Source organism: Chelonia mydas, chromosome 5, assembly GCF_015237465.2.
Source record: "Chelonia mydas isolate rCheMyd1 chromosome 5, rCheMyd1.pri.v2, whole genome shotgun sequence".
NCBI lineage: Eukaryota > Metazoa > Chordata > Testudines > Cheloniidae > Chelonia > Chelonia mydas.
Genome location: NC_051245.2, coordinates 1761394 through 1787258, shown reverse-complemented (window position 1 = coordinate 1787258; position 25865 = coordinate 1761394). Strand labels below are relative to the sequence as shown.

At 51.5% G+C, this 25865-nt stretch overlaps 1 protein-coding gene across 4 annotated transcripts in view; it reads left to right on the top strand.

The window, feature by feature from the left end:
* The window catches only part of LOC102947737 (phospholipid-transporting ATPase ID), a 136088-nt gene extending 112141 nt beyond the window's left edge, over positions 1-23947 (top strand). For all 4 annotated transcript variants that reach the window (XM_043547060.1, XM_037902619.2, XM_037902618.2 and 1 more), the window contains 8 exons: positions 455-602; positions 2003-2186; positions 6175-6398; positions 9549-9632; positions 12437-12682; positions 15348-15486; positions 18955-19085; positions 20732-23947. In XM_043547060.1, coding sequence (XP_043402995.1) covers positions 455-602; positions 2003-2186; positions 6175-6398; positions 9549-9632; positions 12437-12682; positions 15348-15486; positions 18955-19085; positions 20732-20947 — 1372 coding nt within the window. In that variant the 3' untranslated portion in view covers positions 20948-23947. The remainder of the gene's footprint in view (positions 1-454; positions 603-2002; positions 2187-6174; positions 6399-9548; positions 9633-12436; positions 12683-15347; positions 15487-18954; positions 19086-20731) is intronic.
* Positions 23948-25865: the final 1918 nt, after the last annotated feature.

Below are 25865 nucleotides of genomic sequence, written 5' to 3'. Positions count from 1 at the left end.
GTCTGTTCTTCATGTCTGATCCTAAGCTGATGATGGGGGTGTTGGTGGGGAGCCGGTGTCTCAGAAGGCCCTGCCTGATGGGAGGGGTAAAGATGGTTTGAAGCCGCCTTTGTGCCTGCTCCAGAGGCCAGTACAAGCTCCAGGGGCTGCTATAACTTCCAGGGGTCATCCCACAGCTTCCTACGGGCTGCTTTGCATCCCAGCCCCAGCCAGCCTCGAGGCTAGGCGCTTCAGGGGCAGGGAATCCTAGGGCTCCATATCCTCGCCATACACTGCTCTGTCACTAGAGGAATTCTCCGAGGGCTACTCCAGCCCTGTGTGCTGCCAGAGTCCTTCAAACCCTCTGCAAGAAGAATGATACTAACAAGGGGGAACATGTTTTTCTTTAAAAAACCTGGGTTTAAGAAAATAACATACATTTGTTTCTGTATTTTTAATGACTGATCCTTTTAAGGACTGCAAGGAAGAAAATGAATCCGGATTCCTTCCTGGACAGTGATGAAATTAACATCAAGTTTATAAACCCTTCCACGAAGTCAAGGATCTTACCTGAAGAGCAAGCGAATGGGGTGTATGGCCTGGTTATTAACGGCCATAGTTTGGTAAGGATGGCTTGGTGTGCCTGCTGCCGTCAGGCTTGTCAAAGAGTTGGCGGCGGTTCCCTGGAAAACCTGACTCTTCGTGTGCAGGAAAGCCGCTAGCTTTTCTCACGCGGAACCTGGAGCCTGGACCAGCTCCATGAGAGTGGTGACAGAGTCCCAGTGTTGCCACATTCACATCTGTGATCCTGTGTAAACAAAAATATCAACGGCGAGTGGAGAGCAGCACCATGTTTGTTATGGCTAAACGCAGAGCATTCCATGGCCCATTGATTTGTGTGCATGGAGGGACATTACTGAGGCTTGCATATAATATTTTGTTAGATGAGGTTTTTGTGCATTGAGGTTGTTTTGGAAAGTGGTAAAAACTATTGCTCTCCATAGCATGGTAAAACCGAATCATGAAAAGGTCTCTCCAGCTGAGCAAGCCTGCCTGCTGCTGATGGGAGGGACGCGGGGGTGTGGGTGACTCACACAGCGTACTGTTTTTGGAATAAAGGAAATCTGGGCTGCTGCTTTGCTGCCTTAAGTGGAAAGGGCAGCTGGCCTGCTGCATGGCTCTGGGGAGGAGGGAGTCATGCGGATTCCCTCCGTGAATGTCTGCAGAGAAGACATTAAAGCACAAGAAGCACATTCTGTAAGAAATGTGAAAAGGCAGAAATGTGTCCCTACCTGCCAGGCAGTGTCGGAGGGATGAGTTTCTGAGCAGACGTCCAGTTATCTTTGTTGATTTCAGGAATGGAAATAACACATCCTAATAAAGTAAAAGGTCAACACTGGGAAGGAAGATTAATTTTGTTTGTCTTTTTCTTATGACCCGTTCTAGTAGCCTTTCTTAAAGCACTCCCAAATTGTAAATCAGTCCATCTGGGACGTAGTTTTGTTTGGGGGTTTTTTGGAGGCAGGGGGCTTGGAGCCTGTAGATCAGCCAGATGAATTTTACATGGGTCCCAGGTTTGGCAGGAAAGGGAATTATGCAGGGTCCATTGAGGAATGTTCGTGGGAGTGGATTAATTGTAAGTTACAGCATGTTTATAATTGTAATAGAAAGTCAGTGCTGCAGGGTCTTCTCAGGATACAAACCTCTACTCTCACCTTAGGAACTAAGCCAGAAGGAGTGAGCAGAGACCCACCCACCAAGGTCAAGAGGGCAAACTCCGCTAGTGTCACTGCTAATAATGAAAAGGGGGATCTTTGGTGATAGAGGCAGGTGTCATTGCTGCTCTGAAATCTCATCCCAGCTCTTATTCTTGGCCTAGTAGCTCCTTTGGGCATCATGACTCCCAGGCACTTTCTCTGACACAATGGGTTAGTTATTCTTCCTCCTGCTGGTTCTGTGGTTCGGGCTGGCGCTGTATCTGGACTGACCTCACTTTCATAGCATGTTCTCCTCCGCTCCACAGGCTTATGCACTAGAAGGGAACTTGGAGCTCGAGCTGGTGCGAACAGCCAGCATGTGCAAAGTGGTGATCTGCTGCCGGGTGACCCCCCTGCAGAAAGCCCAGGTGGTGGAGCTGGTGAAGAAGTACAAGAAGGCCGTGACCCTGGCGATCGGTGATGGGGCAAACGATGTCAGCATGATCAAAAGTAAGTAGAGGCAGCCCTGCCCAGCTGTCTCCTGGTGTGTTCTTCCTCCCTGGCACACAGCAGTGCCCATGCTGCAAGAAGCATAGGAGCTGCTCTGCTAGTGCAAGGCTCTCTAATCTGGAACTTGTCCTGGATCCAGATTCTTCTGTGCCATGGTCACATCACTGCTACCAGCAGCCAGAGCTGTCAGACAGTCCCAAAGGCAGTCACTTTCACATCTTCATACATCTGTCTCTCTGCACATCCCTCTGTTTGGAGTCAAAGTAGACCTTGGTCAATAAAATTGTACCTTCATCCCTGCTAGGCAGCATGGGGTCTTTGAAATCTGGATGTATTCCAGACCTACAAACTTTCCTGCAGGGCTCAGATTCCTTACTGGTGCAGCTTAGCGATAGCTTTCACACCAGACTGTGTCTGAGGCCTCAGCAGGGTTCTTCCTAACTCCATTACCTTGTCTTTACACGAGGATCACCCGAGTCACAATGTCCCAGTGCTTTTTAGATACCTTATTTCACTAGGCAGGGAAAGAACATGCCCTCCAGGGAGTTTCCCAGGTCACCTTCCTGCCAAGTGCAGTATTAGTTCTAAAGGAGAGAAAAGATTCTTTACCTCACGCTCCGTCCGCTCCCAGGTTTGTCGTCTCAGTGAGAGATGTGGCTCCATGTCGAGGTACCAGAGCTGAGAGCCATTTCTGGCTTGTGAGGGTTTTCTCCCCTTCATAAATCCAAACCTAGGTTCTGATGGACAGCATTACAGCGATGCGTTACCTGGACCGCGACAGAGGGGGTTGCTCTAGCCAGTTGTGTTAGGAAAAGTTCCCATTCATAAAGTTCAGTGTCATCACTGGATGGGTCCAGTGTCTCCTCCACCAGGGAAAGAAGACACAGTGACAGACTCTTAGAGCAGAATTGACACTCAACCGTGCAAGTGCTCTATCAAGGGCTCCATCTCGTATTAATTTTTTTTCTACAAGGGGGCAAATACCAGTTAAGTCCTTTCGCACCAGGGATACTGTGCTTGTCGATGGTTCTGATTCAAGGGCAAGCAAAACCTAACATCAATATTGCATTTGTTTCCTGCACGAAGAGCAGGAACTTCTCTATATGTCGCCCTGGATTGAATTTAAAGGGCATTCCAGTGTCGGTTTAGTTGGTACCAAGTTGCTGTCAATAGCCTTGACTAGAGACTGGCAATTTTGTCATTCAGTATCGTGAATATGAGATTAGTATCTGAAAGTCCTGCTTTCCAAATCATTTCGTCGCCTGCCTCCAAGATGAGTGGGAGTCTCCACCAAGGTTCAGAGTTTCTCTGGTCAACAGCTTGAATCTGGATAGTGGACTCTTGGACAGGAACGTTTATACTAAGGTCCAAAAGATTCTACTGGAAAGCAGAAATCTTTGATCTGCCAAGGCTACTCCATGAACTGAGAGAGATTTCCCCATCTGAGCAGCTCCAAAGCAGGTGGGCCTGATAACGGGCTCATTGGCCATTACCTTTGGACTATTTATTATACTTGGCATAGTGTAAAACAACAATTTTTTGATTTCTGCCAAGAGACGCTTCGTTGCCTTCTCCAAAGTGGGGAAGGTGGACGAGGAGTATGAATACAGACTCCATCTCTAGGAACTCCGGTGCCAGATAAGTAACCTCCATTTCTTCCTTGAGCAGCCTCTGCACATTCCCCATGGTGGGAGTTCAGCGAGCAGTACCTCCCACAGGAAAGCAGGCTATGCAGCTTTAGGCAAACAAGGACAGCAGGGCACCAAAACGAGCATCCGCTCCAGGTGAAAGGACCAAAAAGTGAACAGAGGTGACCGAACTGCTGGCTCCCCTAGAACAAGTCACAATGAGGGAAAATCTGATGAGGTTCAACAAGGACAAGTGCAGAGTCCTGCACTTAGGACGGAAGAATCCCACGCACCACTACAGACTAGGGACCAAATGGCTCGGCAGCAGTTCTGCAGAAAAGGACCTAGGGGTTACAGTGGACGAGAAGCTGGATATGAGTCAACAGTGTGCCCTTGTTGCCACTTATACAGCCCAAAATGTGTAAGTCAGAGTATTGCCAGCAGATCGAGGGACGTTCCAGAAACTCATAGCTCGGGACCTTGATCCCACAAGTAGGACTTTGCAGAGCCCATCTCGATGAACGCGGGTTACAGGTAAGTAACCAAGTCAGTGTAGATGTTCCTCTCGGCTTCCAAGCCAGATTCTGCTCCCCACCCACCTAGCCCTGCTGACTTCAGTGGGAATGACAGAGACTAGAGCGTGACCCTCCCTGGGCACGTCTCTGCTCCCAGAGCTGACGGCTGATCTCGTTCCCATGTTCCACTCTCCCAACACGCACGGAACTGCCATAGATCTCCTCTCCAGTCTGGCTCCATCATGATCTTCGTGAGGCACCACAGGGTTGGTAGAGATAGAATGAAACCCATTATTGGCCAGGGCTCCAGGGCTGCCACTCGGATGGCTTTCACCAGCAAGACATTCACCTGGCCAGCAGAAAGAACACTCCGTTCTGCGGGTGTCTGGCAGCCCCAGATCAGAGCTGCCTGAATGGGCAGGTTGTGAAGTAAGTGTTTCCTGGGTGGGGAAGTTCCATGATCTGTTCCCAGCTGGGTATGTGGCCAGCCAGGGTTGCTGATCTTTGTTGGTTTGTTTTAGATAGTCCCTTTTTTTTAAAGACTCAGGACCGTGTGGGTGCACCCAGAGTGGGTCTGTGTCCCCCTGAGTGCCTGTCAGTGTTACCCTTGTCCTTCCACCAGTCCCTCTGCCCGTCTACTACTCCCACTCGTTACTGTGATTGCAAACCCTTTGCGGCAGTGTATCAGTACAGCCCTCATCCCAGGGAGGGCCTTGATCCTGACTGGGGCCTCTGGGCACTCCGGCAGTGCAAATAGTAGCTGCTGACAGACCTGTGAGGAGAGTGAAAAGAGACCACTTGGGTGCCTGTAAATGTTCTGTAGAGTTTTGTGTGAATGTCTTAGCGTCCCCGTGTGACCCCTGGGGCACCTCCCAGCCCTCCCGGTCAAGCCCTGAAACGCAGCCTTCTAGTCTCTGACAGTACTGTTTCTTTATTTGGTGCCTTATGACTACAACAATTCCTCACACTAGATTTAATTAAGTAAGATTATTCAGAAGAGTCTCTTGTTAATCTTCCTCACTTTAATTTATACAAATTGATTAACCGGGGCCTTTTAATTAAGAAAGAAAAGACTAAGTCGGGGGCTTCAAGGGAGATGATAAGTCAGGCAGCCAGTCAAGAAAGGGGGGAAAAAAGCATGTTACAGGGATAATTAGAAAATGCCGCCACCACCACGAAAGGATGGGGACTCAGAGTTCTCCTCGACTCGTTATTCCATAGGAACTTCCGAATCCAATCAACCCCCAGCCATCAAGAATGGTGTCATTAGTTAAATCTCTATCGTTAGCTGTCACATTAAACTTATGTCTCTGTTTAATAAATGCAAGTTATTATTAAGACTTTTCTGTGTAAATGTTTGATTGAACTAATAATGCCCACAGACTATAAGATTCTCAGGCTGGTTTGTACTAGATGGACTGTTGGTCTGACCCAGAATGGCCATTCTTATGTTCTTAGTGTATAGAAGCATAGTATGCAACTGGGGGTGTGGGGGCGGCCATGCACACTCCATGCATTTAAACACATCTCAAAGGTCATTTTCTCGCAATGGCAATATTATAAAGTTGGTTTGTGCTGCTGGAAAACATTGACAGTCAAGGAAAAGATTCATTGTCATTAGCACATAAATGAACTCAGCTGTTGGAAATGTACAAATTAGTACTCAGAAACCAATCTGTTACTTAGCAGCCTGCAGTGTGACTGGTGGGATGCAGGAATGCCCTCTGCTCAAGTGTGGGTGTGACCCACAAAGATTACATGTCCCAGCATACAGTGGGTAGTCTAATAAACACTGACGCTACCAAAGCTCTCATTGTAATGATCTGCATTCTCCTCTTTTTGCAGCTGCCCACATTGGGGTCGGTATCAGTGGCCAGGAGGGGATGCAGGCTGTGCTGTCCAGCGACTTTTCCTTCGCACAGTTCCGTTACCTGCAGCGCCTGCTCTTAGTCCACGGGCGATGGTCCTACATCCGCATGTGCAAGTTCCTCAGATACTTCTTCTATAAGAACTTTGCCTTCACATTAGTTCATTTCTGGTATGGATTCTTCTCCGGCTTCTCTGCACAGGTGGGCCAGTTTCTGTGTTCCTGTCACACCCTATATTAAATGTGATGATAATCCTTTTCCTGCCCTAACATCTTCCAGCAGAGGAGCCCAAAGCACTTTACAGACAGGACTGAAGAGCCCCCTTCTCGTCCCGCTGTGAGGTACTCTGTGGAAGTCCAGTTATCCCCCTTTTCCTGATGGAGTCACTGAAGCATAGAAAGGCCAAGGGCCAGATTTTTTCATCATCAGCTTTGGGTGCCTACATAACTTGCACAGTGTGGTCCTGAGTGACTTGTCTGAATCACATGGGGATCCTGCGGAACCCAGCTTTCCTGACTCTCAGTCCTGTGGACAAAAGTAGCTTCCTCTGCAAAATGCAGCCATGATGAGACAAGCCAGCTCCTTCCTTGGGGCAAACATTACTCATATGTCTTCATCATTCCGAGTGTTTCTGGCTGGGATACTTCTTCTTCTTCCCATGGGCACTGGTAGTGAATTTCCCTAGCTGATGTTCTCACCCATTCTCCTGCTCCATTGCTGACAGCAATGGGGTGCTCAAGGCCTGCTTAACACCGGTAGCCACCCAGTGACACTTTTCTCTGGTGTCACGGAATTTCACATGCTCATCAGGATTTTGTGAAAGGATGTTGATGTAAAATTATTGAGTATTTTGTAAATCCAGAAGCGGGGATGGGGAGGCCGTTCCATTCATGAGGAGACCACTTGGGAAAACATGCGAGAAGGGGGAAGGAAATCCACGGGCTGGTTCACATTATAGGTAGGGCAGGGGTGTCAAGGCAGGGACCTGGCCGGGCCTGAAGCGTATGCTGGGGCAGAGCTGGGCAATGCCATGGCTGCCTTTGTTGGTTTAAGCAACATGCCACAAAATTATTTGAAGCCCAAATCTCCTGTGGATTGTAGCTGCTTCCCAGGGAAGTCTGTACGGTGAAAAGCCACGTGCTGTGACCCACGTCCCCTGCACCCGTACTCTTAGTGCTAGCTACAGGGGAACACGCGGGTGCTTCACTGTAGCACGGGGGAGACACAGCTAATGTGACAGTGTTCGGCCAGGAAAGTGCCCCGGGGCTAACAGGCAGCAGACGGAGCAGAGAGCAGGTCAGCATTTCTCCCAGCAGGCCTCTGATATACGGGTCAGAAGGCGGCATCCCACACCGGCCTCAGTTGCAATTTCTGCGACTTCTGCAGGGGCCTGTGATGGATCACTGCTGCCACCTAGTGGCTGTCATAGCACCCTACTGCCACCTCATAAGAAACATAGAGCAGCGGTTTTCAAACTGTGGGTCGCAACCCCATTTTAATGGGGTCGCCAGGGCTGGTGTTAGACTTGCTGGGGCCCAGGGTCAAAGCCAAAGACTGAGCCCCACCACCTGCGGCCGAAGCCGAAGGGCTTCAGCCCTGGGTGGCAGGGCTCAGGCTTCGGCTTCAGCCTGGGGCGGCGGGGCTCAGGTTACAGCCTCCCCTCCTGCGTCGCTGAAGCACTTGGGGTTCAGCTTCCGCCCCGCCCCTCCCGCCCAGGGCTGCGGGGCTCAGGCTTCAGCTTTGGCCCCCCGGCCCGGGGCAGCGAGGCTCAAATGGGCTCAGGCTTCAGTCCCCTCTCCTGGGGTCTTGTCATAATTTTTGTTGTCAGAAGGGGGTCGCAGTGCAATGAAGTTTGAGAATCCCTGACACAGAGGACCAAAAAAATGCCACCATGGCTAACCAACAGAGTAAAAGAAGCTATTAGAAGCAAAAAGGCATTCTTTAATAATTGGAAGTCAAATCCTACCAAGGAAAATAGAAAGGAGCATCAGCTCTGGCAAGCCATGGGTAAAAATATAATTAGGAAGGCAAAAATGTTTTTGAAGAACAACTACCCAAAAACTCAAAATCTAACAGCAAAAAAAATTTAAGTACATCAGAAGCAGAAAGCCTGGCAAACAACCAATGGGGCCACTGGACACTGAACATGTTAAAGGAGCACTCAAGGAAGATACGGCCATTGCAGAGAATCTAAATTAATTCTCTGCATTGGTCTTCACAGCTGAGGATGTAAGGGAGATTCCCAAACCTGAGCCATTCTTCTTAGGTGACAGATCTGAGGAACTGCCTCAGCTTGAGGTGTGACTGGAGAAGGTTTTTGAACAAATTCATAAATTAAACAATAAGCCACGATGACCAGGTGGCATTACCCAAAGGTTCTGAAGGACCTCAAATATGAAATTGCAAAACTACTAATTGTGATATGCAAACTATCACTTAAATCCACTTCTGCACCAGCTGACTGGAGGATCGCTAATGTAACGCCAATTTTTTAAAAAGGCTGCAAAGATGATCCCGGCAATTACAGGCCGGCAAGCCTGACTTCAGTACCAGGTAAATTGGTTGAAACTATAGTCAGAATTATCAGACACACAGATGAACACAATCTGCTGGGGTTTTTGTAAAGGGAAATCATGCCTCACCAATCTATTAGAATTCTTTGAGGGGATCAATGAACATGTGGACAAGGATGATCCAGTGGATATAGTGTAATTAAACAACGAGGAGTCTGGTGGCAGCTCAAAGACTAACAGATTTATTTGGGCCTAAGCTTTCGTGGGTAAAATACCCACTTCTTCAGATACATACCGATCCTGGTATGACTCATAATAAACTTAATAAATAATCATCATAATCTGAAAACGAGAGGGCCCAGATAGTTCTGTATTTCAGTTCATTTGTGTTTAATTTCATTTATTATCTATTTTCTTCAGTGTAAATTTGGGGGTCTTTTTATTTATTGATTTGTTCTTTTAAAGGAAGCTGCAGGATTTTGGCTCAATATTCCAGAACTGCCCAGCTGTTTTTCAGTGCTGGGCTGAGGCCAGTGGGTGCCATTTACTTTTCAGTCGCATGCAGCAGCCTGGACAGGTGCTGTTTGTGCCACAGATTGAATTTTGAAACGTGAACAGCAAAGGAATTGTTTTGCAATGGTTTGTGCCCTTTACGCCCGGCTTGGAGCTGGAGCTCAGTGTCCTGGGCCTAGCCCTTAGGCCGGCCCTCTGCTCGGGGGCGAATGGCACCTTCTGTGAATGAAGATGTGAAAGACAGACAAGTGGGCAGGGTCATTGATTGCCGTTACAGACGAACAGAGGCATCCCTTTGCTAACTGACCTCTCCACTCTTTTCTAGACTGTGTATGATCAGTGGTTCATCACCCTCTACAATTTGGTGTATACCTCCCTCCCGGTGCTAGGAATGAGCCTCTTTGACCAGGTAACCTTTACTATTAATACCCAGGCTCACCTCTAGGGGGTTTATTCCTGGATTCTTTGGCTCAGTTCCGTGATCCCTTCTGGACAGGAACTAGATGAATAAAACCTGTGCTAGAAACTGAAGCAATTTCCTTGCAATGAGTAGAGCGCAGAGCACAGTTCTGAAGTGTGTGGGAGCAGATTCTGTCTTGACACGAATGTATGGCCCCTGGTTTGAGAATGGCTGGAGCCCTCTGGGTTGCACTGTTAGCGACAGTAATGGAAAAGGTGCCCTCTACAACCCTCGCCTAATAGGAGAGTATTCACAGCCTGTTGGGCCTGGACTTGAAACCTGAATCAGTCCTTAATCTTCCTTGACTAAGGATTAAGCAATGGCTTCAAGGTGTGGCCCAATAACCAATGTCCTATATTTCTGTAGTGCTATTTGTAAGCCCTTTACAATCATGTACATGCAACTGCTTCTGGGGTGAAGGCTGGTGACTAACAAGTGCACACGTAAGAATGGGGGTGGGGAATTTTGGCCAGGGACACTGGTGTAGATCCCTAATTATACAAAAAAGCTGTGAGATCTTCAATCCTTTCTGGAAAAGTCCTTTACAAATTAATAGAAAATAACCTTGGTATAGGAATGCTGAGCCATCCAATGAAATGCGGTGGATGATTATATCCCTGATGTAGAATTCTACAGCATGGTTAAAAAAAACCTATAGAAAGGATGTTGTGTGAATCACTCCCTTTGGTCTGGATGTCATGTTCCTATGTAAAATCTGTAGGATTTTAGAGTAATTTCTATAGAACTCTGTTCTGAGTCTCGAGGGTCCTGCTGATAGTAACCCTATGAAATTGCGTACGATTTTTAAGGAAATCCATGCAGAGCACACCTTGGTTAGGAAGTCTCCCATAGGGCCTGGTATGGTGCAATCTGAGTAGGTGTCCCATGTCGGAGGCATGCATCAACCATGCCGGGCTATGAGCATAGGGTTCTGGGCAGCCTAGGTGGTTCAGATCTGACTCTTTGATCTCTGGCTCCATGATCCCTTGGAGTGTGACCAGTGTCTCTAGATAAAGCAAATACTTAGTAATATATTAATAAAATGGATCACTAAAGGCACAGAGCACACAGTCGTGTCCCCAGAAGACTTTCTGGGGGATGCCCACTGTCCTATCATGTGTATTTTTATCTTAGCTCCTTTATATGTTTGAAGCTATATCCTCTGTACTGCTGCCCTTTCCCAAGCAGTGGCAGATTTTGGTCTTTATTTTGGGGAAGGGAAACTGAATGTTGTGAAGGCCAAAAGAGTAACTGGGTTGAAAAAAGCATTGGATAAGTCCATGGAGGACAGGTCCATCAAGATGGTCAGCATGCTCTGGTTTCAGAGTAACAGCCGTGTTAGTCTGTATTCGCAAAAAGAAAAGGAGGACTTGTGGCACCTTAGAGACTAACCAATGTATTTGAGCATGAGCTTTCGTGAGCTTGAGCTGTAGCTCACGAAAGCTTGTGCTCAAATAAATTGGTTAGTCTCTAAGGTGCCACAAGTACTCCTTCAGCATGCTCTGGGCGTCCTTAGACCTCTGCCTGCCAAAAGCTGGGAGTGGATTACAGTAGATAGATGAACATCAAAACTCCCCTGTCATGTTCATTCCCTCTGGGGCACCTGGCCTTGGCCACTGTCAGCAGACAGGACACTGGGATAGATGGACCTTTGGTCTGACCCAGTCTGGCCGTTCTTATGTTCATATGACACAGACTGAGTATTTTCTAGTGTAACTCATTTGCACTGTCAAGAAAGTCCTGAGTCTTGTTCACCTTGAACTTGACTGAAGCTACCCACAGGCCATTGCCCCGCACCCCACCCCCCAGCTAAGACAGCACTGAGTTAAACCCTGCTGCCAAGAAAGATTCATTCATCAATTCCAAGGCCAGAAGGGACCACTGTGATTAGCTAGACTGACCTCCTGGAGAATGCAGAGATCTCCCTCCTCCTTCTTGCCCTCGATCTCTGAATCAATCATAGAATATCAGGGTTGGAAGGGACCTCAGGAGGTCATCTAGTCCAACCCCCTGCTCAAAGCAGGACCAATCCCCAATTAAATCATCCCAGCCAGGCTTTGTCAAGCCTGACCTTAAAAACTGTGCCTTTAACATGCTCCCTCTTCCCCGCTCCACCTAGTGCCTTCTTTTCTTCACCCGGAAAACCCCTGAGCCCCAGCTCACTGTCCTGGGGCCTCATGGCGCTCACTTTCTCAATACTATGTATGGACCCATGCAGACCAAAGAGATGGGTTAACGCTCACAGTCCCCTTAATCACCCTCTGGTGTGATGGCCACAGCCAGGGCTCATGGGGGTCTCCAGGCCAGACCCTCTATGCTTACCCCTTTCTGTGGAGCGCTTCATACGGAGCACTTGTCTCCGTCATTCAGAGCCTGCATTCCATTGCTGTCTTTGCCCCAGCAATATAACAGTGGCATAACCTGGCCCTACCTGCATTGCAGAGGCTAAACGGGTGGGAACTTGAGAGACATCCAGTGGCTCACAGGCTCAGGGCTCCATGTGAGACAGTCCTGGACACTGGGCTGGAGCGTGCCTCGTAAGGCATGCAACCTCCATTTCTCCTTCTCATCAGCACTGGGAAGGTAAAACCCACCTTGGAGAACATGCCCTGAGTGCTCTGGTGATGTGACCTGTTGGGCAGCATGGCTAAGTGGTGTGCTGGGGCTCTCCCACGCAGGAACGCATGTCACAGCTGGGGTCGGGGGGGGTCCATGTCACTGCTGGGCTGCCAGCCTCTCCCCTCTGTTCCCAGGACGTGGATGACCGCTGGAGCATGCAGTTCCCTCACCTCTATGAACCCGGGCAGCAGAATCTCTACTTCAACAAGATCGAGTTTGTCAAGTGCGTGCTGCATGGGATCTACAGCTCCCTCATTCTCTTCTTCATCCCCTATGGGGCCATGTACGACACCGTGAGAAGCGATGGGAAAGCCATTGCTGACTACCAGTCCTTCGCACTGATGGCCCAGACCTGCCTACTGATCGTGGTCTCTGTGCAGGTCTCTGGCATTATTATTTACTTATTTATTTTACTATGGTAGTGCCTGGAGACCCCAACTGGGATTGAGACTGGATTACGGTCGGTGCTGTACATACACTCAGGCCCCAACTGGATTGTGTTTGGTGCTGTACATATGCTCAGGCCCCAACCAGATTGTGTTCGGTGCTGTATGTACACTTAGGCCCCAACCAGATTTCGTCAGGTGCTGTACATACGCTTAGGCCCCAACCGGATTGCGTCCGGTGCTATACGTACGCTCAGGCCCCAATCCTGCAAAGATTTAAGTGGACACACGTGAGTTGCTCAGTTCTTCAGTGGCACTGCTTGTGTGGAAGTCTTTTCAGTACAGGGGCCATAGTGAGGAAGAACTCTTGTGCGGGGGAGTTTACAATGCAGACAGACAACACAGACTGGGCTGGGAGAGGAGGAGGATTCTTATCCCCATTTTACAGGTGGGGAACTGAGGCACACAGTTGTGTATCTACTGTCTGTTTACACGGGCAGTGGTGTCTGCATTGGGTGGATGCCCTTCACTTCCACATTCTTGGATGTAGAAACAAGCCCCATGGATGGAAGGGGTGGGGGGGAAGAAGTAGATGTCATGTATCTCGACTTTAGTGAGGCTTTTGTTACTGTCTCACACGACCTTCTCATAAGCAAACTAGGGAAACACAGCCTAGATGAACTTACTTTATTGAATTTAATCAGTTGGGTGCACAGTTGGTTGGAAAATTGTATTCAGAGAATATTTATCAATGGTTCACAGTCAAACTGGAAGGGCATATTGAGCGGGGTCCCACAGGGATCTGTCGTAGGTCCGGTTCTGTTTGATATCTTCATACGTGATTTGGATAATGGCATACAGAGTTCACTTATAAAGTTTGTGGACGATGCCAAGTTGGGAGGAGTTGGAAGCGCTTTGGAGGACAGGATTAGAATTCAAAATGACCTGGACAAACTGGAGAAATGGTCTGAAATAAACAGGATGAAATTCAATTAGGACAAATGCAAAGTACTAGGAAGGAACAATCAGTTGTATACACACAAAATGGGAACTGACGGCCTAGGAAGGAGCACTGCGGAAAGGGATCTGGGGGTCATAGTGGATCACAAACTAAATACGAGTCACCAGTGTAACACGGTTACAAAAAACCTGAACATCATTCTGGGCTGTATTAGCAGGAGTGTAGTAAACAAGACACGAGAAGAAATTCTTCTGCTCTACTCAGCTCTGACAAAGGCCTCAGCTGGAGTCTTTGTGTCCAGTTCTGAGCACCACACTTGGCGAAATATGTAGACAAATAGGAGAATGTTCAGAGAAGAGCAACAAAAAGGATTAAAGGTTTAGAAACCTTGACCTGTGGGGGAAGATTGAAAAACCGGAGTTTGTTTAGTCTGGAGAAGACAAGACTGAGGGGGCACATAACAGGCTTCAAGTATGTAAAAAGTTGTTATAGAGAGGGGGTGATAAATTGTTCTCCTTATCCGCTGAGGACAGGACAGGAAGCAATGAGCTCAAATTGCAGTAAGGGGGATTTAGGTTGGACATTAGGAAACACTTAGACTGGATGATCCTTGCGATCCCTTCTAATCTTGTGGTTCTATGATTCTTCCTAACTGTCAGGGTGGTTAAGCCCTGGAATAAATTGCCCAGGGAGGGGGTGGAATCTCCGTCATTGGAGGTGTGTAAGAGCAGGCTGGACACACACCTGTCAGGGACGGTCTAGATAATACTGAGTCCTGGTGTGAATGCAGGGGGCTCGACGAGGTGACCTCTCGAGGTCCCTTCCAGCCTGACATGTCTCAGTGCCTGACACACGACAAGAAGGATGTGGAAAAATTGGAAAGAGTCCAGCGGAGGGCAACAAAAATGATTAGGGGTCTGGAACACATGAGTTATGAAGAGAAGCTGAGGGAACTGGGGATGTTTAGTCTTCAGAAGAGAAGAATGAGGGGGGATTTGATAGCTTTAATGGTCTCAAGTTGCAGTGGGGGAGATTTAGGTTGGATATTAGGAAAAAATTTTCACTATGAGGGTGGTGAAACACTGGAATGGGTTACCTAGGGAGGTGGAATCTCCTTCCCTAGAAGTTTTTAAGGTCAGGCTTGATAAAGCCCTGGCTGGGATGATTTAGTGGGGATCGGTCCTGCTTTGAGCAGGGGGTTGGACTAGATGACCTCCTGAGGTCCCTTCCAACCCTGATATTCTATGATTCTATGGTGCTGTGATCTTGGTCTCATCAGACCAGGCTGGCACAGGGGGCCAGCTGAGCCACTGCCTTGCTGAGACTCGGGTTGGGTCAGGGTGAGGCAGTGCTGACAGGATGGGTGGAGTTGCTCTCAGCTCCACAGCCTGAGGCTCTCCGCCTTATGCAAATTGGGGTCTTTCTGGCTCCTCCCCCTATTTCTTGAGGGCCCGTTACCCACAGGGAGCAAACGCTTTGTCACCCCTGTGCATGGCCCGGAGTGCACAGCCTTTCTTCTTGGGCCGGGACCTCGCCACAGCAATTTGCAGACTAAACGAGACAGATGGCCGAACAAGTTCCACACCGGTGGGTAGGGGACAACCCGGGGGAGCAGCCCTCTCTGCCTGCCTGTGTTTGGCACTCGGATGTGGGGTTGTTAAAGCCATTGACCGCTGCTGTATTGATTTATCCTTTCAGATTGGGTTGGACACTGCCTACTGGACAGCTGTGAACCAGTTTTTCATCTGGGGCAGCCTTTCCGTTTACTTTGCCATCATCTTCACCATGTACAGTGACGGCATGTACCTGATCTTCGCAGCCTCCTTCCCTTTCGTTGGTAAGCACTTGGACAGCTGATGCAGAGGGCTGTGTCTCCGGGTGGGCGGTACTTAACCTGGTGGAAGTACATCCAGTATGTACTGAGGAAGGGCCCATAGAGACAATAACTTATGTGTCGCCGTCAGGTATTTACCCCACACTACAGTACATGCTCGTTTTCTCTGGCGCCCACTCGTGCATACACATGTCCATGTGCCCATTCACCAGCACACAATGCACACTCATGCATACCCATATACACGCACATGCCCTATAGCCAGGTGAATGCTGCACATGTCTGCAAACACTCCTCCAGTTCTGCACTTCTGCAGTTTCCACGATATGCTATGCATCCGATGAAGTGAGCTGTAGCTCACGAAAGCTCATGCTCAAATAAACTGGTTAGTCTCTAAGGTGCCACAAGTACTCCTTTTCTTTTTACGAATACAGACTAACACGGCTGTTACTCTGAAACTCCTCCAAATAAATCCCTTGAATTGGATTTAATGCAGCCTATTATTTTTATCTCTTCTCCAACATGCAGCTGGGTGGAGTTTGGGCCCCACAAATGTTTGGGGAAAGTTTGTCTGTACAAATATGTTTGTTCATATGCGAACAAGCTTGTGTATTGGTCCCGGAAGGTATCAAAGTGTGGTCACCCAGTCAGGGAGAGAATCTATGCTATGTGACTTTAGTGCACAGTCACCCATCAAAATAGCAAATGAATGCTGGTGACAAATGATTTGTGAGCAGCCCTCTGACTGACATTATTGTGCATAAGTGCCTATGAGCACATGCAACCTGTGAACAGCATCATCGGAATGAGTCCATCCGTGGACAGACTGTGAACAGGAGGAGGGGACTATAGCCTCAGTGAAGGTGTTTGCTTCAAATAATCCCACCAGCTCCAACACCTCTCTGCATCCAACATGACTAGAGCTCAGCTGGGAGCATCTTTTAGTTTTGGAAGCCCAAAGTTTGTTGGTTCCAGTCTCCAGTCAGTGTTTTGGCTGACACACACTGCAGTGTCACCAGCTCCCTAACTCCTCCAGACTCGGTCCTTCGGATGAGAGATGAAACCAAGCTCCATTCTGCTCATCTGCACTTAGATGCCTAGGAGATAAAAAGGTGACTGTAACAGAGAGCTAGACGTTGGGGCAACATGGAAAATTACAATAGGGTCATAAGAACAACAGGAGGGAAATCAGTGGGGGAATCTGCTCAGCATCTTAGATTTCTACACACAAATGCAAGGAGTCTGGGGAATAAACAGGATGAACTGGAAATATTAGTGTATAAACTAATTAAGACTCATTTGGCATCACAGAGACTTGGTGGGGAAAGTCTCATGACTGGACTATTGGTACAGAGGGGACAACTTGTTCAGGAAGGACAGGCAGGGAAAAGAATGGAGGGGTTGCATTATACATCAAAAATATATACACTTGTTCTGAGGTCCAGACGGAGGTGAGAGTCAGACCAGTTGAAAGTCTCTGGGTAAAGATCAAAGGCAGGGAAATAGGCATGTCATGGTAGGGGAGTCTACTATACACCACTGAATCAGGAGGAGGATGTGGATGAGGCATTTCTAGAACAAATAACAGAACCATCCAAAACACAAGACCTGGCAGCAATGGGGTGACTTTAACTACCCTGACGTTTGTTGGAAAAGTCATACAAAAAAACATAACATTTCCAAAAAGTTCTTGGAATGTCTTGGGGACAAGCTTTGTTCCAATGGCTTCGAGCTGGTATTTTTATAGAAGAGGGTCAAGCATTGCCTCTGCCTGGCTTAGGTAGGACTGACGGAGCAGCAGGTGGACACCTCCCGAGCAGGCCTGCTACAGGCTCTCTAGGGAAACTGAGCAAACCCAACACACTGAGGATTACATGTCACGCAGAACCTTTGACAGTAGATGCCATCTTATAGACCAAGGATATAGACTATTCCCTGTTCTGCTTGGACAACCCCCAACACCAACTGACCTCTCGATCTTAGATATCCGTAATGTAGCCATCTCATAGAAATGTGGGGCTAGACAGGCCCTCGAGACGTCATCAAGTCCAGCCCCCTGCACTGAGGCAGGACCAAGTAAACATAGATGATCCCTCACCATGTTTGTCCAACCTGGTCTTCAAAACCTCCAGCGATGGGGATTCCACAACCTCCCTTGGAAGCCTGTAGACTAATAGTTAGAATATTTTTCTTAAGATGTAACATAACCTCCCCCTGGCTGCAGACTGAGCCCAGTGCTTCTTGTCCTACTCTCAGTGGATGCGGAAAACAACCGATCACCGTCAAAACAGCTGATCACAGCAGGCAGAAAGTGTTGGGGGGGCAGGGGAGGAGATGATTGGTGGGGCCGCTGGCGGAGGGGAGGCGCTGGGGGGCACCCACGGAATTGGTGCCTGTGAGTCTGCTTATTCGAAATCCATTGTCTGCATGCTGCTGCTCTCACGCCTCCTTTTCCTCAGAATCCTGCAATCTCTCCTTTCATGACCACTTCCACCCAAATTCAGCTTCCTCCCTCAGGTTTGGTACCAATTTCCCCCTGATGGCCAGAATCCGGTCTAAAATGGATGTTCCCTGGTTACTTCCTCCACTTCCTGAAACAAAAAGATGTAAAGCCTAGGCCCAGTGGACCTGGATACTTTAACTCCGGCGAGATTGTGTCAGGAGAACATCCAGCAGCATTAGGCCACCAGCAGTAGCATTAGACACTGTGAGGAGGTGCTTACAGGCTGCTTAGCCCTGTCCAAAAGCTGAAGGAATGGAGGGGAGAACAACGTGTGGGTGTTTTGGCTTTGGATAATGGGGCAGCCTTCCATCTCCCCCCAGAGCTGCCCTGCAAGTTTTACCCTCTGGGCCTGACTACTCTCCCTCTGAAGCAGGCAGCCATTTAACTAGAATGCTGTGCAGATTCCCACAGGACCACAGTCCTGTCTGCTCTCCAAGTGCAGCCACATTAGCAGCCCACAGTGCGTCAGGGAATGGTGCCGGGGATTCAGTATGTGGCACTCTCCCTTGGAGTTCCTGCGGAGCTAATGCCCTGGCGAGGGGCTGCTGGAGGATGACTATCTTTGGAGGAGACAAACATCGAGGTCTTGACCCCAGGCAGTCATTAAAGAGCCCCTGCCTTTTTATAAAGTGACAAGCTGTTAACGCTGGCATCCAGCAAACTCCAGTTCCGGCCATTCCTTTCTGCCTCCCTAACCCCGCACTGCAATTGGATTTGGACACAAGATTAGTCTTCCCGTGCTATCTCAATCTGGTGCAGTGTTGTGGCTGTGCATTGTTAAACCCTGCCAAGTCCCACCTCCGAGTGGGCTGGCGGTCACTGGGGGATTACATGAGCTTTGGGTATAATTTGCGTATTCCACTGTGTTTGCAGAGTGCTTTGGGATCCCTCCACATGCAAGGGGCTGTATGAATGGAAGCGCCTGCTGCTGCTGCTGTCATGGCTTTCATTGTGCTCTTGTTTTTCAGGGGCAGCTCGAAACACCCTCAATCAACCCAGTGTGTGGCTGGCGATCTTCCTCAGCATCACCCTGTGTGTGCTGCCGGTGATTGGCGGTCGGTTTCTGAAGGCTCAGCTAATGCCAACCGTCAGTGACAAAGTAAGGGGCTAGCAGAGCAGGAGCCTGACCTCCGCTGTCGTAGCCCCACTCAGCTTGCTTTTCGCAGTCAGGGTCCGGGGGCCTGGGCCTGCTCAGTGTGCGAGTGCTACCCGGACTCGTGCCTGCAGCCCTGCTTGGGAAGGAGGGTTTGGCACAGTTCAGACCGTCTGCAGCCTGAGATTACTGAGACATGGATTAGACTGGTCTGGGCGTGGGGGGATTGGGGAAGCAGGGCTATTTTTAGGTGCAGGGTTTAAGTGTTGTGGCTTGGTGACAAAGCAGCTGTGCATTTCGCAGCCAACAGAGCCGCCCCTGCTACTGCAGTGCAGGTGTGCAGTTCCTGGCCCGGCCTCCCAGACGTACACGTCTGCTTGGGTTTTGCTGGCTGAAGGGACCCGCTTCCTCTTCTGCTAACATTCACACTCTCCTCCGGAACCAGCCTCCCTCCCACACCCAGGGAATAAGCAGCAGAGGTGCGGCTGTTCCTGCCGGGGGGGTGTGCGGGGAGAGGCTGGGAAAGGCAGGGGAGGGCTGCGATAGTGGGGAGAGCAGGCTGGCCATGCCACATTAGTGTGAAGGAATGTCCGGGAGGAGAACCGCCTCTAGCACGGCTGCAGGTGATGCTCTGCTTCACTTCCGACCGGAGCAGTTTGCTAAACGCTGCTGCCCCCCCCCCGAGCCCCCCCCCAGGTTTTCTCTTCTTTCTGCGCTCTGCCAGTGTTAAGGCACAACATCCCTGAGCAAGGCCCGTGGCTGTGGCCCTTGCCTTATGGCCACACCACTTGATCGTCATGCCCTTGGTCCCTGCAAAGCTCCCCAGAGGCCCTGTGGGAAGGGGAGGTGACGCAGCCAGATCCTCTGCCGCTAAGGACGAGGGTGATGGTTCCACAGAAAATCGGCAGCTCGAGAGACAGAAGAGGTGCCGTCCCGGAGGGCACATTGAGCTGAAGTTGAGGCTGTTCAAACCTCCCTGCTGAGTTTAGCTGGCTCTTGCCATTTCGGATGGGATGACCAGTGTTTGTGGGCAGTAGGTGGGTTTACTGAACTACAGTATTGGACACGGGCCTGGCCCAGACTCTCCGACCAGTGCCCTGTCCTTGGCAGGGGAGCTCAGAATCCCAGCTCCAGGCTGTGGCTTGGGCCTGGCTCCCTACAGCAAGCACACACCACTTTCGGCAAGGCCCGCAGTGCCTGCGGGATATGAGCTGTCTGCTGAGAGGGCTGTTCTGGCTGGGGAGGGGTCCCGGCCGGCTGGCAAGCTGGGGCCTAGGTAAAGCCTGACCCTGAGAGAGGCCAAGGACCTGCAGCTCCCATTGTCTCAAACAGGAGGTGCAGAGGGTCAGCATTTCTCCAGACCCTGCCAGACCTCCATCTTCATTGTGCTCTCACGGGCCCTGTGTCTATAGCCAGTCTGGCTCTGAAAAGACGACCCGTGGCTGATATTTGATAGCCCTGCCGTGTAGGAGCAAGGGGCTGCTAGGAACCATTTGTACCCAGCCTGGTTACTGCCTTTGAGCCATTTAAAGCCTCTGCAGGGACTGCTTCTGCCTGTGAAGCACAGGACTGTGGAATGTGCCCCGAGCAGAAGGACGTTCCACGCCCAGCTGTCTCTCCCACCTGCTGAGCGGGATGTTTTCTGATTTCAGGTCCTACGCAAGATCAGAGAGGCCAAGAAGCGGCCGCCCCCTCCCTTGCCCAAGACGCGCTTGCGCCGTACCAGCACCCGTCGCTCCGGCTACGCCTTCTCCCATCAGCACGGCTTCGGCGCACTCATTATGTCTGGGAGAAACATGCGGCCGAAACTGCCTTTCACGACAACAGGGACGTTTTCACCCAATAGTGAGAAAAACAGACACAAGTGAAAGAAAGAATCAGGGCAGCCGGAAAGGAAACTCTGCTCTGCACAGCATCCCAGCCTGCACCTGCCCAGGACTGCCCTGTCAGCTCCTCCAAGGAGGACTCAGGCCTTCTCTTTCCACCCAGGCGTTCTCTCTAACTCCAGCTCCTGCTCCGAAGGGCACACGCTGCTCCCAGGGAGGCAGGGGAAGGGTGGAAAGAACAGGATGAGTCAAAGTCCTTAAATGTGTGGCATTGACAAGTTGAGAGGGGTAAGCGCAGAGCAGACCAACCCCCCCATCCCTCTGTGGCCTGAGAGAGAGAACGTGCAGGGGAACGCCCACTCCATGCACCAAGATCATCCGTGATGCCCCTGCTTCATCCCCTCAACCCCGTACCTCCGAGCACAGTGAGGTCAGGGCGGAGGGAGGGCAGAGCTATGTAAGCTCATTCCATCCACAAGGCTTGTTTCTGCAGTGAACTATGCCATGAAACATTCAGAGCTGTATTCATCCCTGGGAGAACTCCACTGACCCCAGGGGTGACTGGGGCCCAGTGCCTCAAACCCCAGCTCCCAAATCTTTGCAATCTAAGTAATTGTGCGGCCATTTGTCCATAATATACAGGAGCATTTGGAGAGTGTCATGGAGTGTGGGGGAGTCCAGGCCCTGCACCCCTCTTCCTGGGATTCACTGAGACTCTCAGCCAGCCAGTAAAACAGAAGGTTTATTGGACAACAGGAACACAGTCCAAAACAGAGCTTGTGGGTACAACCAGGACCCCTCAGTCAAGTCCTTCTGGGGGAGCAGGGAGCTTAGACCCCAGCCCTGGGGTTCCCTGCGTTCCTCCACCCAGCACCAAACTGAAAACTAAACCCTCCTAGCAGCTCCCTCCTGCAGCCTCTGTTCACATTCCCGGGCAGAGGTGTTACCTCCCCCTCCCCCTCCTGGCTCAGGTGACAGGCTCTCAGGTCTCCCATTGAAACTCCCCTGCCACATTCCCAGGTCAACACTCCCCCCTCCCTGCTGCGTCACAGAGAGTATGAGGTGGGAAATGACCTTCTGAGCTGGTGGGTAACTCTGTCCAGGTCTACGGCCAGTGCCCCAAGCGCAGCCCCTGCCTGGAGGTGCAGCCCCGCTACCTTTGGGAGGTGCTGCAAGTCAGGTGTTCAGCTCTCCAGACGACACCCAGGGGAAAGGGCCTGCAATTGCGCTGCCCTGCAGAGCCAGCCTGCTGGGAAATGTCACTGTTCTCAGGTTTTGCAGCCAGGCCACCAGCAGTTTCTTCTAGACTTAAAACAGAAAAGCACCAAAACACTAAGTTCCTGAATTCCACAAATGCTAGAGCTGCTCAGTTAAAGTAAAGCTGGGAAATCCCTCCCTGAGGATCCCTCGGGTCATGGCTAGGTCTCACAAGGGAACCTCCATCAGCAGGTGGCTTTCCAACCAGACCCGCCAAATTCTGCTCTCCAGCACAAGCGCCCAGCTCCCATGGACTTCAGTGGAACTGAAAGAGAGCGTCTGGTGGCAGAAACTGAACCTCCAGGCGCTGCACAGGGCCGATGGGAGGGTGCCGTTTTCACCCTTACCTCTGAGTGCCCAGCTCTTTAACATGCCAGCCGCCTTCTTCTGTCTCTCTCTCCCCCTCGCCTCCTGGGCAGTGTGGGTGAAGGGTTAGAAGAAACCTCCCTAGGCTCAGGCTCGGCGATCTCCACAGTTTCCTGAACCAAACGGCTTTGCCTGATCTTTCCATTTGGGTTGGAAGGCGATACAGACAGCTGACTGCCCCTAAGTCCCGGGTGTGAGGTCAGAGAGCTGTGTCAGACGGCAGCAAGGGGACCTGACAGGCTAGAAACTGCCGTCTTGGAGCTGCTGAGCCATTGGGCCTGGTTCTCCAGTCCGTTACACCAGTGCTATTCCACTGGCTTTGGTGAAGTTACCCTGGTGTAAAGCCAGCATGCTGGAAGGGAGAATCAGGCCCATTAGTGTTACTAACCCATCTCTATTGAGCTGTCTTGCCTGCAGGACAAAGCAACCCCCTGGTAGTTCCTCAGCCGGGTGCTCTATAGCCAGTTGTAGGGCTGGAGGGTTGTAGGGCTGGATTCGTTGCCTGCTTGGGCTGGGATCCCTGTACATTACACACGTTAGCGGTAACGGGGTTCTGTGCGGAATCCCCCAGGCCCTGGCAGAAGGGATGTGTTACTGCGACAGGCCTCGTCTCCCTGGAGCTCCTTGTTCCCTGCTGGGCTCCTTGTTTTAACAGTGACGGCGTGGAATTGTTTACACTCTTCTAACAAAGGGTTTTATTCTCTGGCCATGACTCTCCTCTGGGCTTAGCACCAGCAGAGACAGAGGGTCGATTCCACCTGGGCTCTGGGGATGTGTTATAAACCACAGCATTAGCTTTCGGACCTGGGGCTGGGTCTACCCTTGCACAGCAGGGGAAAGGAACATCCCCTACCCCACAGTGCTGCCCGGAGTCAGCCGTAACACCAAGCAATGCAGTGTGCCGTGGGGAATCAAAGTGAGCAGTGCAGTCATTGCTCGTCACCTCTCTCTGGCTTGTGGTCACGTCCCTGAGACCATCACCTCGGCACTCGGATTCGGATAATAACGTTGGCCTCCCCATGGTACCGAAGGGGAGAGTTTAGATTGTTAAACTGACATCCCCGAAGGCTCAGCCTGCCGGGCTGTCACCAGCGTGTGGTGTAGTGGGCTGCAGTGCTGAGAAGGAGAGGCAGGCCAGGTGCTCGTGAACCAGGGAAGCTCTGGGACCCCAGACACAGCTCTGATACGGTTTGCACATGACACGGACTACTTGGCCACGGGCCGAAGCAGGACTTGCAAATGCTGCATGAGACACGCAAGGGATGATCCTCTTGGTGAACTTGCTCCAACTGCAAAGACTTCAGCAGTTTGACAAGACCAATATTTGTTTTTAATGTGTTGAAATTGGCCCTGGTGTTCCACAAGCATCTCTCCTTGGTTTGTAAAATAATTTTTTAATATAAATAGTGGCCAATGGGATGAATAATGTGTGTGTAATCTGGTCCTTGGTCCTTGGGGCATGGGCAGGTGCATGTACATTATTCCCTGCAGGGATCTCAGGAGGAGGAACACAGGGAGAGCCAGATTGCATCAGAGTAGTGAGCCATCTAATCCACTATCATGACTCACAAACAACCCAGACCAGCTCTGGAGGAAAGTGGAGGGGTGCCGGAGCAGGGAGGGGGTGACGGGGTTGGAGGAGGGGTTGTGTGGGGCAGCTGAGAGAGGGATTGATGGGTGGTCAGAGCAGGGACAGGTCACGGAGGCAGTTGGGTAGAGTAACCATATTTCCTAAAGGGAAAACGGGACACGGTGTGGGGCTGGCCCGAGAATCCTTCATCGCCCCCCCCCAGCTGCCAGCCTGCCTTGCCATCTGCCATCGCCACTCGCCCCCCCAAATGTTCATCCATGGCCCTGTAGGGGGTGTAACCCCCCCCTTTTTTTTGGCACAACTGAGCATTTGTCCCGTTGGCTCTTGACGATCAGTTGTGCCAAAAAAGCTGGAACACCCAGGATAGGGCTTAAAAAGGGGACTGTCCTGACCAAACAGGACACATGGTTAGAGGGCGATGGTGACGGGAGATCCGAGTGGGGAGGGTTATGAGGGGCAGTTGGGGGAGGGGATGGGGGGTCAGGGCAGGTATTGAAGGGGAGGGTCATAGGGGTAGCTGGGTGAGGAGGCAATGGGGGGGTCAGAGTGGGAGGGTCATGAGGGTACTTGGGGGAGAGGTGATGGGGGTCTGAACAAGGATTGGAAGGGAGGGTCATGAGGGCTGGTGGGGAAGGGTGATGGGGGCTGGAGGGATTGGAAGGGAGGGTCATGAGGGCTGGTGGGGGGTCAGGCTCCATGAGGGGCAGTTGGGGGAGGGGATGGGGGGTCAGGGCAGGTATTGAAGGGGAGGGTCATAGGGGTAGCTGGGTGAGGAGGCAATGGGGGGGTCAGAGTGGGAGGGTCATGGGAGTACTTGGGGGAGAGGTGATGGGGGTCTGAACAGGGATTGGAAGGGAGGGTCATGAGGGCTGGTGGGGAAGGGTGATGGGGGCTGGAGGGATTGGAAGGGAGGGTCATGAGGGCTGGTGGGGGGTCAGGCTCCATGAGGGGCAGGTGGGGGGCTGATGGGGCAGTTGGGGGAGTAGGTGATAGGGGGTGGGGTACCATGAGGAGGAGGTGGGACTCCATGAGGGCAGGTGGGGCAGGGGTGATGGAGGGTCAGGCTCCATGAGGGGTGGGAAGGGTGATGCGGATCAGGGTGGGGGAGGGGTGCGGGGGCAGTTGGGGACAGAGGCTGCCCCGGTCTCTCAGCACTCAGGGGCGGGGCCAGTGTGGAAGCCCCGCCCCCCGCCACACAGTGTGGACGGGCTGGGAAGGGCGGGCCCGGGCCGAGCTCGGGGTTCACGTCCCAAGCGGGCGGGGCCGGTGGCTGCGGGCCCCGGAGGGCTCTGGGGGTTGGTGTCCGGGCGGGCCGGGGCTGCGGAGCCCCCGGGCAGGTCTGGCCCCTGGAACCGGGTCCCGCCGCCCCCCCAGGCTCCCGGCTGCACCCCGGGGACTCCCGCTGCTCCGTGCCCAGCTGCGGGGCTGGTGAACCAGGCAGGAGCCGGGGTCCGGTCCGGTCCCGCTCGGCTTGTCCCGCTTTGCCGGGGACAGTTCCCAGCGCAGGGGGGCTGGGCTGCGGGACACTGGGCTGGTCTGCTCCGGAGTCCGGCCTGGAGCCAGCGGTGGTCAGGGGGCGAGGGGATCCGCAGGGGCTGGGCTGGGTGTGAGCGGGGCTCTGGGGTAGCACTCGGGGGACTGTGGGGGGCCAGGGGATCCACAGGGGCCGGGCTGGGTGTGAGGCGGGGCTGTGGGGCAGCGCTCGGGGGGCTGTGGGGGGATCCACAGGGGCCGGGCTGGGTGTGA